Source organism: Camelus ferus, chromosome X (assembly GCF_009834535.1).
Source record: "Camelus ferus isolate YT-003-E chromosome X, BCGSAC_Cfer_1.0, whole genome shotgun sequence".
Taxonomy (NCBI): domain Eukaryota; kingdom Metazoa; phylum Chordata; class Mammalia; order Artiodactyla; family Camelidae; genus Camelus; species Camelus ferus.
The window spans coordinates 24,229,080-24,247,378 of NC_045732.1; the positions used below are offsets into that span (position 1 = coordinate 24,229,080).

At 45.9% G+C, this 18,299-nt stretch overlaps 1 protein-coding gene across 1 annotated transcript in view; it reads right to left on the bottom strand.

Annotated features, from left to right (window-relative positions):
* Positions 1-17,761, bottom strand: part of SMS (spermine synthase) — a 43,341-nt gene extending 25,580 nt beyond the window's left edge. The window contains exon 1 of the mRNA XM_032475973.1: positions 17,482-17,761. Within this exon, the coding sequence (XP_032331864.1) occupies positions 17,482-17,530 (49 nt within the window). The 5' untranslated portion in view covers positions 17,531-17,761. The remainder of the gene's footprint in view (positions 1-17,481) is intronic.
* Positions 17,762-18,299: the final 538 nt, after the last annotated feature.

Below are 18,299 nucleotides of genomic sequence, written 5' to 3' on the forward strand. Positions count from 1 at the left end.
TGTAGTTATTTTGTTACAACAGCCCTAGCCTGGCTAATACATTCACCAAAATGCGGAGTTAGCTTTGCTTAATGAACAATAGCAAATGGAGTGGCATCAATGGCAGTGAAGGAGTGATATTTTTTTAATCTCAATTTCCAGAGAGAAATTAGGATACCACAACCAAACCTCACAGACAACATTCAGATCAAAATTTCAAAATTAAATGACACTGTATTCCCTAACAGCACGAAAGGAGTAGGTGGAGACAAGCAGCTCAGCCCAGGGACTGCTGTGCTACCAGCAACTCTGACAGCAGTCAGTGAGCAGAGCAGAGGGACTGCAACCCCCTGTGATAATGTCAACAAGGGTTCACCGGCGAGGAAGGTGCCTCCACTGAGTAGGAGGCAGAGCCCAGCAGGCCACACAAGTGAGAATGGGGACCTGGGTAGGGAGGGGCAGTGTCGGGGTAGCGCAGCCCTGTGAACGGCCAAAAGGAATGGAGGCCTCTTGCAGGAAAAAGCCGCCCATCAGAAAGGGACCACTGGAGCTGCATCCACGCAGCCCCATCAGAACACAAGCATCACCCAAGACGAGCAGTGACCTCAGGTCTCATTCAAGTATCACTCGGTCCCAGCAAACCATGCCTTTGGGAAACTAATTTGGCAAAAAATAATCTAGCTGGCTTCACTATTCTGAAATTGCTTTCAGGAAATTAAAAGAGGGAGACCTGAATTATATCCCCCAGAACTGTGGTTTTAAGACTGAATTCTGTCCCCCTAAAAAAAATTTCCATTTCAAACTCAATGCAAAGAACTGATCTTATTCCGTTAGTGTTTGTCAATGAAGCCCAGTGGAGTCAGGCCACCGTGGAAGTGACCGAGCTGCAGGGCGGTGACGACCAGCGCACCCAGCATGCCGGCGTGCCACACGTCCCAGCAGTACTTAAACCGTGAACAGGAAAGCCACTATGCAATTATTCAATCCCTCCTTGGCCAGAACAGATGTTTTCTGTTTTGAAAGTGTATAAAACAAATCATCACTCCCGGTAAACGGCCTCAAGATCGGGTAGTGTTGGCACACTGCAAAACAACAACCCGCCCCGCCCCACCCCGCGCGTGCTGGTGAAGGGGCTGTCCAGGCGGGGGCCACCCTGCATGTCACTGGCCAGGCTGTGTGGTGAACAAAGGCCCCGGGGCTGAGCTGGGGCAAACTCAGTCCCTTGGGCAGGGAAAGGGGTGTCTTTGCTGGCCAAGCCCAGCATGGCGGCTGTCCCTGTTTTCCAACTGGCACCATCAGCAGAGAGGCACCGACTGGGATAATGGAGGCCCTCCGGCCAGGTTTCAAGTGGAAAACAACAACAACACGTAACAAAAGAGATGCAATTTAGAGGTTTACTTTATTTCTATTCTGTGGTCTCCCCACCCCCAACCCCACGGTTCAGTAGAAATACACTGGGTCTAAACGTTATTTCTGGCTGTTGTCACTGTCCAGTGCCTGTGGCCATTGTGTGCATTGGCCCAGCCAGGGGTAGGGAGACCACGTTCTGTCTACTGTTCCCCTCACCTCATAGTCACCTTCCTCCTGACCTGGGGGTTCCCGTCACCCACACTACTCCCAGCCCTTGGGGAAGACTCCAGAAAGGGGAGCTGGAGCTGAAACAACTGCTTAGCAGCTCTCTGCCAGAATCAAAGTTTTAAAATGAAAACTGGAAGCCAAAGACATGGGCTCCACTAGCCTTAACAAGGTGGCTTCCTTGGTCATCTTGATCTTAAGTGCTCAGTAAGTGTTTCGGGGTAATGGAAAATTTCGTTTGGCTAAATCAGTCATCCTTATTTGACACAACACTGTAAAATGACTATAACTCAATAAAAAACATTAAAAAAAAAAAGTCATCCTTATTACTGTATCTCTGCAGGGTTTCTAGAACACCTAGACCAGTGGTTTTCAATCCGAGTTGTGCATTATAATCACCTGGGAAGTTTTTAAAATTCTGATGCCACATCCTAGACCAATTAAATAAAAATCTGGGGGTGGGACCCAGGCATCATGATTTTTTTAAAGTTCCCTGGGAAATTCCAATGTGCAGTTACGGTTAAGAACCACTGATCTAAACCACTCGATACAAAGAAGAAAAAGAAACCCTCACTATCTCCAAACTACACGGAAGTCACCAAAAGGTTATAGAAATATTCAATGAAACAGAAGGTCTGAGGCAAGTCCAAACTCCCTACTAGCTACAGCCACAGGTAACTGATGACAGGCCCCAGAAAATGTTTTTGCAACTATTACACAGTTTCAACCTTCATGCCTGTCTAGCAAGGAGCATGTAACATGACCAAACAAAATGTGCTTGCTCTATCAGGGTTCTTAAACAGGGGATGGCAATACGGTGTGTATGAGTGTCCTACCTTTCACATGACTTTAGATAATCCCAGCCATACCCACTAAATATGAGGAGTGCCCCTCCTTGTGGAAAAAAAAATGACCCATACCCCAATTTTCCAGGGGCAGAAGGGACACGAGTAATGCAATCCCTTGAGAACTATTAGACGCTCTACACATGAGTGAACACAAGTGAGATCAGAGCATATCCAGATTTGGGAAGACAAGATAGTGATGTCATAAATGCCAACAAATCAGAAAATGTGAAATAGATTCAATGCTAAAAGAGATAAGTACACCGCTTTCAGGTAGACATGCTAATTCAAACTAGGCTAATAAAATGTTTGGCACAAGTTCTTAGAAAGCTCTGGCCAGGCAAGAATGATGGAATGATGTGTAACTAGTCAACCACTCAGACAGCCTTTCAAGTGCTCAGAAACACAGTGACCTGTCCCAGGGCAACATGTGTCCTTTGTCCAATGGGCAACTCAGTGTCCTTATTTCCAGACCACTGCCCACTTTGGGTGTGTTTATTCAACAACAACTCAAGGAAAATCAACTTGGTGGTCAACAAATTTAACACGCCACTACCGAAAGAAGGCAAGGAAAGACAAAGTTTTATCCCCCTGCCTCAATTTCTCCCCTAGACCCATTTACAGGGCTCTCTTGGATAATGAACCTCATTCCTCGGACCCTGACCATAAGCTCCAGATGCCACATCCTAGACCAATCACAAATTTGGGGCCAAATCCCAAATTTCTACATCCAGCTGGAATCTGCCTCCCACAAATGCTCACCACACTGTCCCAATCTCAAATCTAGAATCAAAATCCGGCTCAGACTTCCCTACTCCTTCCCATCAATGGACAATGCCCCTGCCGCTTAAGATCCTCCTTCATGGCCCCAGACGTTTCCCCAAAGGCCCTCCACCACAGCCTAAGACACCAGGCACCATGGCAAAAAGACAGGAAAACATGCTTCCATTAAATTCCCACTTCTTTGGTTTTAAGAAGCTAAATACTATAACCTTCGTAACAAAGTGAATTCCATTAGAGAGGATGCCCTCAACAAATAAGCAATTTTCACACCTCCAGAAAAACTCTGGACTCTTCACCCCTGATCTTGACTTGTGCCTTTTAAGTCTTTCTCAACTGCAGAAGCTTCAACTACGAGAACTCTGGACAGAAGGTGAGAGGGCTTTAAGCTCCACAAGGCCAAGTCTCAGGGCCTGCGGGGCCATCACCATGCCAGCTGTGGGCCCGGGCCGCACCGCCTCCTCTGCGGGGTCAGGCTGCTGCGGGCCTTCCTGCTTCCTCACGTTCAAGCAGCAAGCACCTGGTTTATGAAATTAGGAGATGAATTCCTATGCTTGCCAAGAATATCTTTAATTACATGGGCTGGAAATTCCACACCTCACCACCAAGCGCACCCCCCACCCCAGTTATGTTGTCTTCTAGGTCTCCCTCCCACAAAGCTCAAACAACTGAAGTTCCCAGGGGTGGTTAGTTACTCCCATGGCTGCACCATGCCCAAGTGGTGAGGCCCAAAGCCCAGCGTCCATCCAGCCCACTTTCCACTCCCCAGACCCACTCCATGCCCTAACTTGTCCGCGCCTCTCGGCTCCCTCTGATCTGCCTCTCCATGCACTTTCCATTTACCATCCAAGTCAGGGAGCCCAGCCACCTCCTTTCAGAGATCTGTGCTCTTAGTGGGAGAATGGCCCTGAAACTGGTGGCAGATCCGTTTGCTCCTCCCTCCAAGGGGCAGCATAAATGCAGGCCTCCTTCCCCAAACCCGAGACTCTGATGTCAGAGAACCGAAGAGTTGGACTTAGGTTGTGCCCATTTTACCAGCTTTCTGGTCTTCTTGATAGAACCTCAAATCTAAAAGAAGGGAAACTGGACTCCAATAGTTTGGAATCATTCAAGTATCTGCTTTAAAAAATCCTCTCAGATGTCCTCATCTTGACAGCGTTATGTCTTGATCAAAACGCAGAACTGTACACTAAATTTACTCTATGTAAAATATATCAAGGTAAAAAAATCTGTTCCACAGCTACCACCACCACTGGCACAACCACTCCTGAGAACAAATGAGCATAACGTTTGTTCCTCATGGGCCCCTCTCACCCACACCAGTTGCTCACAACAGCCTGAGTTCCAGAACATCTTTTGAACTCATTCTGAATATGCTAGGTACAACAACAACAACAAAAAAAATTAATGTTGAGAGGCAACAAATCTAGATTACTGAAATCAAATGATATACAGAAATAGACTTCGTATTTCACAATCAAAAACAGCTTAACACTTAAATTTAAAATTATATTTTATTATCTTTTTAAATTTTAGCAAAGAGTCTGTGCCTCAGGAGATTTCTCAGACATTCAAAAGCCTAATGAATTTCCAAGGATTAAAGTGGAGATCAAGCAGGTGCTTCCTCGGCCTGTCTTAGGTACAACAGCTTGGTCTTATATTCTACATCCAGTCCTTTTTACAACAGCTGCAGGATGATTAATCTCATCACACAAAACCCAAGCCAACAGGAATGTCCAAAGCAGCATGACTCATAATACTCAAAAAGTGAAAACACCCCAATTGTCCATCAGGGTGTAAGTGGAAAAGGGAAATGTGGTCATATCCATACCATGGACTATTATTTAACCAAAGAAGGAATGAAGTGTACCAACACATACTACAACATGGGTGAATCTTGAAGACACGATGCCAAAGAAGCCAGTCACAAAAGACCACATATTGTGATTCTATTTATATGAAATGGTCAGAAAAAGCAAGTCCCTAGAGACATAAAGCAAATTAAGTGGTTGCCAGGACCTGGGAGGAATGGAGGTGATAGCTAAGGGGTACAGAGTTTCTTCCCGGAGTGATGAAAATGTTCTCCCGGAGTGATGAAAATGTTCTAAAATTGTGGTGATGGTCGCACAACTCTGAATATACCAAAACCATTGAATTGTATACTTTAGATAGGCAAATTGTGTGAAACGTCAGTTATAGCTCAATAAACCTGTCCCAAAACACCCAAACAAGGGGCACTTTTAGATTCTCAGTTACTGTGAGGTAATCAAGGCAACAGAAAGTTCCAGAAGCCAGTTTCTACCCTCAATCAACCATAAGACAGGCTCCAGGCACGAGGTTAAAGGGGCTGCAAGAGGCAGTCTTCTCTGTCCGTCCCCACCCATCCCTGAATAGCTTGTCTCTGATCCGTCGCTCTGTGTGGGCGCTATCCCAGGGCTGGAGCCAGTAAAGCGTGCCTGCGGCCAGCGCCGATGCCTCAGGCTCCATCACAGCAGCCGCGGCCATCGTGGTGACTGATGTTATTAATACTGAATTGTATCCTTGAAAGCTGCTGGGAGAGTGGATCTGAAAAGTTCTCATCACAAGGAAAATAATCTGCAACTATGTGTGGTGATAGATGTTAAGCAGACATTGCAGAGACCATTTTCCAGCACGTATTGAATCATTATGTTGTACACCTGAAATAGGTTATAGGTCAATTATATTTCAATTAAAAATAATTAACAGCAGAAGTGGGGCTGCAAAATACTGAAAGGTTCAACAACATAAACAACATGGAGGGCTTATTTTCATAGCAGTTTTTGGTATTCAGAAAGAAGAGAAACCCAACCAGGAAAAGTTAATTACAGAAAAGAAGAAAAAAGACCTACCAAAGTTGGATTGACAGCCACACAACACAGAAATGACACCCCAGCTCTTTTCATGCAATCATGCTTTAAGGAAAACCATATGGGACTGTTTACAGTACCAGCCACAATGACTATTTCTTAAAACTCACACTGCGGTACGCTTGGTATACTGTAAACATGCTGCCAATTATCTCACTGCCCTGCCTTCCCTTTCCCACTGCAGGAGAGAGCAGTTAAAGGGGTATTTCCCACAGACACGTGGGCCCCCAACACCTACTGGAAAGGGGGCAGGAGCCTCACTCTACTTTAAAATAACACCAACCCAGAGCCAATCTCCTTAAAGAAATTAAAGTGCTTATTAAAGAAAGATCTATGAGACAATGCTAATCCCTCTGTAGTCTGGAATCAGAACACTAATACAATATTGGATCTTCTTCCTGGTAAGCCAGTTTCCCCCACAGGACTAGGAGAGTCTTAAAAGTAGCCACAAGCAACAGGTGGCACTGTAGGGTCTACCTCCACGGAGCTGTCACGTGGCTCCAACTCTCCTGTCCTCACATTCTAAGCCCACCCGGAAGGCTAACCAAGAGTTTTAAAATAAGGCACAGGAAAGAGAGATCAGGCAAAAGCCTGGCTTTCATCTGGGGGAAAGCTGACATGTTAGTTTGTGGCCACAACACACTGAACACCAGGCCACTTGCCCTCTCCCAGAAGGAGTCACTGGAGGAACATCTGGTGGACAACGACCCCATGGAACGTGGGAAGGAGTCAACTTGGCTGGAGCTGGGGAAGAGAGCCGGGCAGAGGACACAGGAAGAGGTCACGCCACAGTGAACCCTCTTGTGGGCCGGGCTCAACTTGACAGGAAGTGGGAGTTAAAGGAAGCGAAACCAGGCCCAGCAGCATCATAAAAGGGACAGGCAGGTGGCAAGAGGGGACTTGCAGGGTTTGAGGATACAGGACAGAAGACTTAAGACATCTGGCCCAGGAAACAGGACAAGCCCTTACCTTTAGTTCAAAACTGCTGTCCACAGTCCACTGAGAAGCATGGAAAGGGTCCCCGCCACCACATGCCACCTCCCCTCAATTCACAGAGCAGCAGGATGAGAACAGGGGACAGGCGGGCCCCAAGTGGGCTGGCAATGGTTTCCTTCAGCTCCACCCAGAAGGAGAACAAGATTTCTTTCCCAAAGTAGAAATGGCAGGACTTTTTTTTTTAATCCAGGAAGGATGAAGTATGTTTTCTGAGCACTTAAACACTGAATCTCCAGCTTTCCTGCCACTAACTTTAGGTGGGCAGAACCCTCACAGGTCAGACCTCTTAGCAGTTGTATTTCTATACAAAAAATTCTAGGGTTTCTGCCAGAGCTGCTATGCCAGGCTGCAAATCAACAATGAAAATAGTATTTCCAGAGATAAAGCAGTTTGGACTTTGTGAATCTGTGATGTCAAAAATCACATTTGTATCAGAGCAGTCCCTTGCTCTGGCTTTGGCCAGGGCAGACTCAACCAGGTCAGCACTGAGGTCTGTGCCCCTCAGAAGGGCCCTCCAAGGAGACTGCTTTGCACCCAGGAGGCGCTGGGCAGGCGAGCGTGACTGGAGAACGGTACGGAAAAGGACCCAAACTCCCCAGACACTGGGACGCGGCCTGTGCTACAGAAGATTCCAGATGATGCAAAGGCCACAAGGCCGTGTGAGGGGCCTGTGCTCTGTACTTGTACACTTTTCCAGGTGGCTCTGAGGCAAGCCACGGGACTCAGATGGTCTAAAGGCAGAGGTGGGCAGGCTCGCTCTGCAAAGGGCCACACAGGACAGATGCCAGGCTTGGCAGGCCACGTCAGGTCCTGTCACCAATGTGTGTTTGTGTTTTACTGCCCTTTAAAAAGGCAAAAATCATTCTTAGCTGGAGGGCTGTACAGAAAGAAGCCAGAAGAGCAGGATTTAGCCCAAGGGCCTTAGTTTGTTGACCCCTGGTCTGAAGTCTTTTCCAGCTCTAAATTCTTAACAGGGACACTCAGCTGTAATTCTACAACCTGGATTTCCAGAAGTGACATTCTAGAATTTCAGACGAGAATAATCTGAGAACATTTCCTACATTTAACTGAGCAACTTAGTAAATGTGGGAAAAATTACAGCTAATAAGCTATGTAACCAGGACCTCTGTGTCTTAAGAACTACAGAGAACTAACGCTAGCAGCTAATGGGAACTCCCTCACGCCAGAGAACAAGAATGTGTAGGAGTACCAGCCTCCATGTAAGTCTCAAATCACTCATCTATGCTCCCACTTCAAGAACTTAGAAAAAAAATTAACCCAAAGCAAGCAGAGGAAGGGAATAAGGATAACAGCAGAAATCAATGAAATTGAAAAACAAAACAAAAAACTATAGAGAAATCAATGAAACTAAAAGCTATTACTCTGAAAAGGTCAATAAATTGAAAAACTAGAGCAAGAATGACAAAGAAAAAAAAAAGACAAAATATAGATTGCCAGTATTAGGAATCAAATTAGAGATATCATTACAGATGCTGCAGACACCAAAAGGATAATAAAGGAATCCTACAAACAACTCTAGACAGAAATTTGATAATTTAAGGAAATGAGCAAATTTCTCAAAAAACAAACTACCACAACTCACCAATATGAAAGGTAATTTCAACAGCCCTATAACCACACTAAGGTAATTAAATGTGTAATTTTACAACACCGCCAAAAAACAAACAAACAAACAAACAAAAACAACCTTGAGGCCCAGATGGTTTCACTGGAGAATTCTACCAAGCATTTAAAGAATTAACACCAATTCTATATAATCTCTTTCATAAAATAAAAAAGGAGGGAATACCTCCAAATTCATTTTGTTTTATAAAGCCATTTATCCTAACACCAAAACCACAGAAAATCCAAAAAGAGAAACCTACAGACCAGACCAACATCCCTCATGAACAGAAACAAAACTCATTAACAAATCCTTAAAATCCTTAATAAGAATTTATCGATATGAAAATAATTATATAACATGACCAAGTGGGATTTATTCCAGGTATGCAAGGCTGGTTCAGTTTTTTTAAAAAGCAATGTGGTCCACCATATTAATAGGCTAAAGAAGAAAAAATCACGTGGTATTGGTCAATGCAGAAAAAGTATTTGACAAAATTCAACACCCATTCAAAATAAAAGCACACAGAAAATAGGAACAGAGGGGCATGTCCACAACTTGATAGGGAGCATCTACAAAAAACTGACAGCCAGCACCGTCCTCAATGACAATAGACTGAGTGCTATCAGGAATAAGGCAAGGACGTCCGCTCTCACTGCTGCTACTCAACCAAGTAACGAAAGTGTAGTCAGCTCAATAAGGCCAAGAGGCCAAGACGTGTCCAAGGTTACACAGCCAGTAGGTGGTAGAGCTAGGTCCAAACTCAAAGCAGCCGGGCTCCAAAATCCAGTGCTTTTAACCATGACATTGTGTTGCTTCCCTTAGTTATAGATGGGACAAGAATAAGCCACTTGTCCCATACACAAAACATCAACAGTGGTTATCTACGTGTGCCAAGATTAGAGATCTGGCTTTCCCCCTTTCTATTTCTCTACACCCTGTACTCGTCTAAAAGCAGCACATGACCTAAACGACAACAGCAACAAGAATGTAGAAAGACAAATGCATAAACCATTACTTGAACAGCTTCTGCAGTTTCTTCAAGTAAAGCCATATCCTTTGTTCAAAGGGGATAAAAAAGCACACACAGGGGCTCTATTAATAATTTAACATTCACCAAAAAAAAATTTTTAAGACCTATCCTATTCCAAAGGGACCAAGTTGGTGGTAAGCACTTTTTCTCTCCAACCTAGACAAATTCCACTTAGGAACATCAAACGCTTGGACAGACAGGCCCATGACCCTCTTCCTCAAAACCCCAGAACCGACTGGGCCACTTAGTTGCAGCACTCAACAGTTCAAAGATTCAGTGTTAAACCATTTATAAAACCTACACCATTACTGTTTCCCAAAGCGTGACCCATGGCTCCAGTTCTAAGAAAAAGGGTCCCATAGATAAGTCATGGGATGTAATGTACAGCACGGTGACTATAGCTAATAATACTGTATTGTGTATTTGAAAATTGCTAAATAGATGTTAAAAGTTCTCATCATAAAAAAATAATTTTGAAACTACATATGGTGATGGATGTTAACTTGTGATCATTTTGCAATGTATACAACTATTGAATTGTGATGTTGTACACCTGCAACTAATGCAATGTTACGTGTCAATAACCTCAATTAAAAAGAAGGGCCCCATGTTGAACCCAATTTGAGACATCTCCTAATATTCACGTCTAGAAACTCAGAATGCCCGTTAGCCTATCAGTTTTGCTTGACCACTATGACCTAGTCCTTCAGAAGAAACAATTTGGTTATTAACAATATCCTAGAAATTGCTCAGGAGTCTCATTGGAGAAATATCTATTCCAGGGAAAATGGAGTCGTGCAACACAAACCCATGGAAGTGCTATCTTAAAAATCAGCATCTTTTTAAAATTCTGCTTTAATAACTTAGTGAGGTCTTTTAAATAAAGTAGATCAACCTTCAAATCACATGCCAACCCATTATATTCTGCGTCTTCTTTTGCCAGAAGAACTTTCCTTATCTTTCAGTAAGTTAAATTTACACCTCTTTATAGCTGAGCATCTTTATCCACTGGCACCATTTCAAAGTACTCAGCGCTAAGTATTGCAATTGGTGTTAAGTGTTTTATGTATCATTTGACACTCTTCCAAACATTTTATTGGACATCCCACCCAACAACACAGTGTGTGGGATTTTGGTATCATTAGCACCTTCAAGCAAAGGGTGAAATTAAGGTGCATGGGAAACTACCCAGAGGGTCAACTCAGCTCAGGAACCTAGAATGCTCTACTGGCTCTTACCAGCTCCTTTTGACTTTGTGACTTAGCATATAAATGCCTTTGATCATAAGCATGGCCACTAGCTCAGCAGCTCTTTCCATGACACAGGTGACATTATCTGTTTACCAAAATGCAGGCGGACCACAACTCAGGGCTCCAGAATTCTTTTTCATGGGGTCTGGAAAAGTGCCTAGTTATAAGGGTTTCAAAGAGCATTTGTGCAATGGTTTACATACTTGGTTTGCAGAATTCAATTGAGGAGGTTTCCCAACTTTTCAAAAGAACTGAGCCTGTAATTAAACTACCATGAAATGGTGGTTGGAGCCGCAGCGCACACCAGCAAGCTTGGGTTACAACTGCAGTGAAATGGTGGATTAAAATGCCCAGAATGTGTGTGACTCCAAAAACTAAACTCAATAATAGCTTTACTGAACATGGTTTTAAACAGACGCCCAACCACAACTCAGTCACTTTCTAACTAATCCTTACCTGCCAAGGGTTAGTATAACCACAGTGGTCTCAATTCAAACTATAAAGCCCGTAATTCCAAATCTTACCAGGGTCCCAAGTCCAACACCAAAAGCTCTAGCTTTTCACAGCTATGGGAGACCACAGGACTTCAGTCTATCTCCCAAGAAGGAGGCAAAGGCCTGCAAGTGCTGATTCAAATACGGCCAATTTCATTATATACAAGTAAGAGGCTACAAAGAAGATTCCAAATTGGTAACTCCTCCACTGCCAAACAAAACCAGCTTTCCTCCACAGAACAAAAATCACAAGACAAATCATCTACCAGTTCATTATTAAACTGAAAAATGCTCTTTTTTAAGAAAAACCACATGCAGAGCTTTGGATTACTTGAAAAAAATATCTCTCTCTTGTTGGGGTGGGGATTGTTCCTAGTGCCTGGATTATGAAATCAATTTCTTAAACAGCTGTTATCCCTTCCAAAGCATTTTAAACCAATAGAAAATTACTAAGTGAAAACTAGAGGTAGCTTTTTGATATAAAGCACAAAATAATTTTACCATACACTACCTCTACAGGTTTAAAGACATGGCTATGACTTTGGAACTATACTCTAAAAACCCATTAAGGTTTACACAATTTTTTAATGGCAATCTCACAAAATGAATTCCCAGCAATGTGCAATTATTCAGCCTGTAGTCAAATAGTGCACGATCAGCGCAATTAAGAATCTTTTGCAGAGTTGGGGGAAAGGGAGGGTTTTTTAAATCCCAACAAAGCAAAAGAACATGTCAAACAAAGGTGAACTCCAACAAGCGACCTCCCCCAAGCAGTCCAGAAAACATCGTCAAAGACAATAAAGGTAGCTACATAATGGACAAAAAACACATTCTCCAAAGCTGTTAGGAAATTCTGAGTGCAGGTGCCTCCTGACTCCTTGGAAGCAAAAGAAGTATGAGACTCAAGTGTGTTGGGTGAAGAGGGAGAATTGGACCATCATGGACCTTGTGAATGCTGTTAATGAGTTTCAACCCACGGGAGGGTTTTTAAATGGAGAAAGGGACAGGCATCTGTTGAGCTCCTGTTGATTGAGCCCTTCCCAAAAATGGAGACAAAGAGGGAGATTATGGCTAAGAACTGTAGCCGAGGGAGCAAGGAATTTGAGAGGGTAGCAGGTAGAACCCACAGGACTTAATGACATGAATGGGTGCCTCAAAGGTTTCTGGTACAAGGGGTTTTTTGTTTTTAATGAAGATCCAATTGCAGTGGTTCTCATATTTAATCAGCATCAGAATTACTGGGAGGAAGCTGGTTAAAAATGCAAACTCCAGGTACTACTCTCCCCTCAAACACTGTTATTCAAGCCAGTCTAGAGTGTGGCCCACGCATCCATTTTCCCACTCCCAGTCACCAGCTGCCCAAGGTTTCCCTGCTAAGGCGGCTGCGTGGGTGTGCTGCTGTCTATCAAAATGATGGGTAAAGTGTGGTGGGACAAGGGACAGTGATAAGAGGGTAGGGAGAAAGTTTTTTTCTATTCTTAAACAAAAGAACAAAAAAGCTAGATGCAATCAAACCTGGATTGTTTTAGGTTTTATGCTTAAAGTTACAGCTATTTTTAAATACACAAAGACGATATGCTTCCACCAGAAAGCAGCTCAATAAGTACGTGGGGGAGAGGGAGCTTGGTGGAGACGTACAGGAATTCAGGGAGGAAGGGTCACCTGAAGCCACAGGCCTCGGCTGGGTAGGAAGTGCTAACCAACTCCAGCGCAAACCTCGGAGGAAGGTCTGGCCCATCCTCCCTCCCCGCAGCGCAGACTTCGAAAAGAACCAGAGAAATTTTGCTGATGATTTGTCATCCAGATCACTCCAAACTGGTTAGAACTTACACTGGGGATCCTCCAGTGCTCTTTTGAGCTGTCAATGCTGTGCACTGCTGGATGTTCAGCAGCATCCCTGGCCTACTAGATGTTAGTCCCCAAGCTGAGACTACCAAAAATGCCTCCAAATAGTATCAAATGGGGGGGGGGGGGACGGGACGGAAGAGGGAAACAGGGGCATAGAGACTCTCTGCCTTTACTGAAAGGCTTTGCAGTAGTGTAATTACCAAAGGCCTTGAAATAAAATAGACATGGCTTTGAATCAGATATCCCACTTAAAAGGTGAAAAGCTTCAACAGGCCTATTTATTCAATTTCAAAATGGAAATAACAGGACTTACCATAGGGATGTTATGAGGATTATATAAAATGTGTTATGCGCTTAGGGCAATGGCTAGCCCAGGAGGCACTTAGTAAATATTGGCCTTTTTTGTTTTCAAAAAGATGTTCTGAAGAGAAACAAGGGGTATTTGCTTATAGCTTTGGCCTGAATGGAAACCGACTCCCAAAAGGAACAATAAACAGAAATGATAGTCCCAGTTATCTCTCCAGCTCCTGGTGGGGGGTGGTCTGAACCTGGGGTCCAAGGGCTCCGAAGGGGCCAGTGGACACAATTCAGGGGGTCTGCGAACTTGGATGGGAAAACATACATCTTCATTTTCACTAACTGAAATTTAACATTTTCTTCAGTTATGCTTGTAAAACCACACATCAACTATATCTGGCCATTGTCACCAATGATCACACAACAGCTGAAATACTGACTTTCTCAGCACTACTGCAAAATTATGAAAGTCATGAAGGCCTGCAGCTAGACCGCATTTTAATGTCTTACTAAAGAAGCACCTATTATTATTTACTATGTCACCTATTTGGGGCTTATTTTGAAAATTTTAATTTAAATAATTGAGTTATTTTATGCATTTAAAATTCTTCCTGAGAAGTGCTCCACAGACTTCCCCAATGAGGGTCAAAGGCACACAACTTAAGAACCCCTATGCTAAACCTTTTTCAGCTAAGCCTGTAATTCCCAAGCAGCCTTCTGTTCTTAATGTTTTAAACACGATTATTGTTATAAAACTAATTTGTTGATTTGAACGGTACAAGTCACTTTATTTCCCTAAACTATAGATCAGTGATCCAAAAGACCCTCAGCATCAGCCAGGTTTCCCCCACTCACTATCTTCTTAATTCTAAAGGTAAATAAATGTGTGCTTTGTTTTCACCTAGTGGACTTGAACTAGCTTTCCACCTTTACCATAGCACCCACCGGGTTCATTTAACCAGGACTTCTCAAACATCTCTGATGTATCAGAACTGTGTTTAGGATAGACCCTGAAGGTATGCCTTCAAGGACACTCCCAGCCCAGAAGTGGACATGGAAAGGAGGACTGCTACCTTTCCAGGGCAGGCAGAGGCCGGGCATACCTCACTCACCGCCGTCCATGCAGCACGCTTGCTCACTGCTGCGCATAAACAAACCATGTATCCTCCACCAGCCCAGAGATGCTTCAACTATACAAATGTAGGACGTGTTTATTCTTGTTTGCCTCAGGCTGAGAAATCACAAAATGTTTTCTGGGCTCGAGAGTCCTCGAGTCCAATACTTCACTTACATGATCAAAGATGAGATTTTTTTTCAGCAGAAATTAAGATTCACTGAGTTACCTCATCAGCCTAAACCAAACAGGTACCGCCAGCCCAACCTATAATTGCCCTCAGTGGCCCAGTGGCTGCTGGATACTAGCTGGCTTGCACTGGTAACTAAGTTATACAGAATCGCAACATAATAACGTAACAAAGTGGTTCAAGTTTAATTCCTCTAAAATCACATCATGGAACTGGAGCATTAGGAAGGATTACTGACAAATGGGAAAAAGAACATGATCCCAGGCTCCACGGGCATTTGACTCACCCTTGAGTCACATCCAATACTCACATGCCAAGAGTAATGCCTTTTGACTCATTATCATCAATTAAAATAAATGTTTTGGGAGACCTCACAGGTGGTAGATTTCTCACCAAGCGTCCCTTAATGAAAACCAAAGCCTTAGATTCTCGTTTAGCCAGACCCCTTTACAACTGTAGATACCTATGGACAGCAAAACCAAGTGATTGGGGGAAATGCAGTAAGAATCAGCTTTGTTACTTCCCAGTTTTGTAGGGACTCAAGCTCTCACACAGATGCATACCTACACGTCCCCCTTAATATGGTTTCTTTCTAGAATGTTTTTCATCTTGCCATCTTTAAAATTAATCTGGGAATTAAGAATAACTAGCAGGGAATTCTCTCTCTTATTTTAACTTTCACTTGGCACAACTAAATTATTTAGATGCCACTTCCACACTTTGCCCGCTAGAACCTGCCAGTTTCCCCTGCTCCCTTCCAAACAGTCCATGCGTGGTTCTTTCTCCCTCTCTAGCCAGTGTCCGCCCAAAATGTTCACGTTCTCTCGTTTTTTCTTCATACAGTTAAGTGAAGGTTTTTCCCGCTTTTACAGCAAAGCACAAAAGCCCAGTGTGGGCAACCATTTCAACAGACAACACCTGAATTAAGCTAAAAACTGTTTAAGGCTTCAGGCAAGGACACTCAGACTGAGGGAAGTGCCAGAAGCTTCTGGCCTCATCCTGAGATTACCTTCTTCAGAGCCTAGAAAACCCACGCTCAACAAGCAGAGGTGAGTGCTCACACGTGTTTGCCACCAGAGAGACTTCCTAGAGTCAACTCTTAGCACCTGGGTGACCCTGAACCACGGTTTCTTCCTCAAGCCTCACCCTCCTCACCTCTACATTCAGTATGCTAGCACCTTCACTAAGCCCTAAAGCTGGCAGGATAACTAGTCAACAAAAGCTTTTAGCTAGCTCCAATCACCATTTTATCTCCTGATTCTCCCCAGTCGCTTTCCTCCCCTGCAGCCGCACCTAAGAAAGGAGGAAACTAAGAAATGCTTTGTCTTCTCCTCGTCACCTCCCCCCACCCAAATACGCAGATATTACTTAACAAACCGTGGTGTTTTAAAGCAACTCCCTTAATATTAAAAGCCCTATGAAGTGTGCACCACCCTTCCCTTTTTTACCACAGAGAAAATGAGGCTCAGAAAGGTTGAGAAATAAAGCCGAAGTCCCAAGCAGACCCCATCAAGACAGGACGCAAACCTACGTCTTTCTCCAAATCCTCAAAGCCTTTTTCCTTTTTCTCATTTTATGCCTTCGGAAATCCTTTCAGTTTGGGGGAGAAAAACGCAAAGTGAGTACTCAGAAGTTAAAAAAAAAAAAAAAAAGGGAAAGTGTGACAGTAATGTTTTCAATGCTAACAGAAAAGGTGGCTCCAGCCAATTGAAAAAGCAAAACCTGGACGCAACGCTCCAAGTGGGAGGTACGGGAAGCAGATTCAAGTCTGCGGCAGTCACAGGTTTAAAAGCCACCAGAAAGTCCTACCCCTCCCCCCCCCACCGTGTTAGACGCACCCACAAAAAAGCGTGCAAAATACCCTCCTTCCTCGCCACAATTCCTGCCGTCAGTCCCAACTTTCCCAGCCCTCTGTTCTGGTCGCCTATCAGCTCTTCCGAGCCTCCCTGACTCGGGGAGTTTACAGTTCCCGCGCTCCGACCTCACCAACCCCCCCAATAATAATATGATCATCGTTTCCTTTTCCCGTGCCCCGTCCCTTTCCGGGGAATCTGTCTCCTACGCAGTCAGCTAAGAATTCTGCGAGCACCGCGCGGTCCTGCCCCAGCCTCGGCTCCCACGAGGGGAGCCCCCGCCCCCGGGGGGGAATTACCCGCCTCGAGGAACGGGAAAAGGTCCCGCGGGCGGCCCTGCATGCCCCCCGCCCCTGTGCCCCTGCCCCCGGGGGGGGGCCGCGGACCCCGGGAGTCTTCTTCCAGCGCGGGGGGCAGCCAAGCCCGCGGGGGTCGCGGGTGGGCGACCCGGGCCCCAAAGGGCGGCTCGGTCGGGGTCGGGGAGGGACCTGGCGGGCCCCTCCAGGCCCCGCGCCGCCGCCGCCGGCGGGACGGAGCGCAGTGCGAGCAGGAGCGCGGCCTCCGCGCGGGCGCCGGTGCACGCGGCAGCCCCGGAGACGCCCGCGCCGGAGCCGGGGCCGCGCGGCCGTCCGCATTGTTCGGCCCGCGGCGCGCGCCCCGCCCGGCCCCGCCGGCGCCGGCCCTAGCAGGGCAGGTGGCGAGCGCGCACCCTCACCTTTGGCGCCGAGCATGAAGTCGAGGGTGCTGTGCCGTGCTGCTGCCATAGTGAGGCGAGGCCCTGTGCCATGCCTAGGGCAGGCGGCCGGGGAGACAGGGGGCCGCGAGGCGTGTCAGGCTGCGGCCAGCGGGGAGTGCGCCGCGCCGGGGAGGCCGAGGGTAGGAGGTGGGAGGGACCGCCGGGAGCCACCCGGGGCGCGGGGGCGGGGTCGGGCCCGCCTCCGGGAGGGAGGACGCGAGGACGCCCGCCGCCCCGAACTCCGAGCGCCGGGTGTGAGGCCGCGCTAAGGCAATGGTGGAAACGTGGGCGCTGTGCTCCCTGGCGTGCGTCACCAATGGCCGCGCCCTGCGCCGAGGATCGGGCGGGCGCTCCCGCCATCCGTTAGGTCACCTTAGCTTTAAACCGCGCCGCATGACTTCCGGGGGGCCCACCCCTGCACTTCCCCAGACTGGCCCCCGAGCCCAGGCCCCTCTGATTTCCTGGCCAAGCCCAGAAAATAAAATGCTGGGATCCACCCTAGAGCCTAAAAGTACTGCCGCCTTTTTCTTAACTCTTCTAAGGCTGCAGTTTAATCCATTAGAATTGTCATGTCCATTATCAGGAGCCAGGGCCGGCTTTGCATTTCAGCACCGAAGAGAAAGCTCGTGGATTTTCAAGTTTGTTACCTACTTTTTCGCGAAATTGGGAATGGGGAAGAAGCAAGTGAGAGGAAAACGGTGTAAACGTTGATTTGGGAAATGACAGCTTCTGAAGTTGCTTCTCCATCACTGATGTCTCCATTGGTGGCACTGAACCTCGGCCGTGGGCTCGTCTGA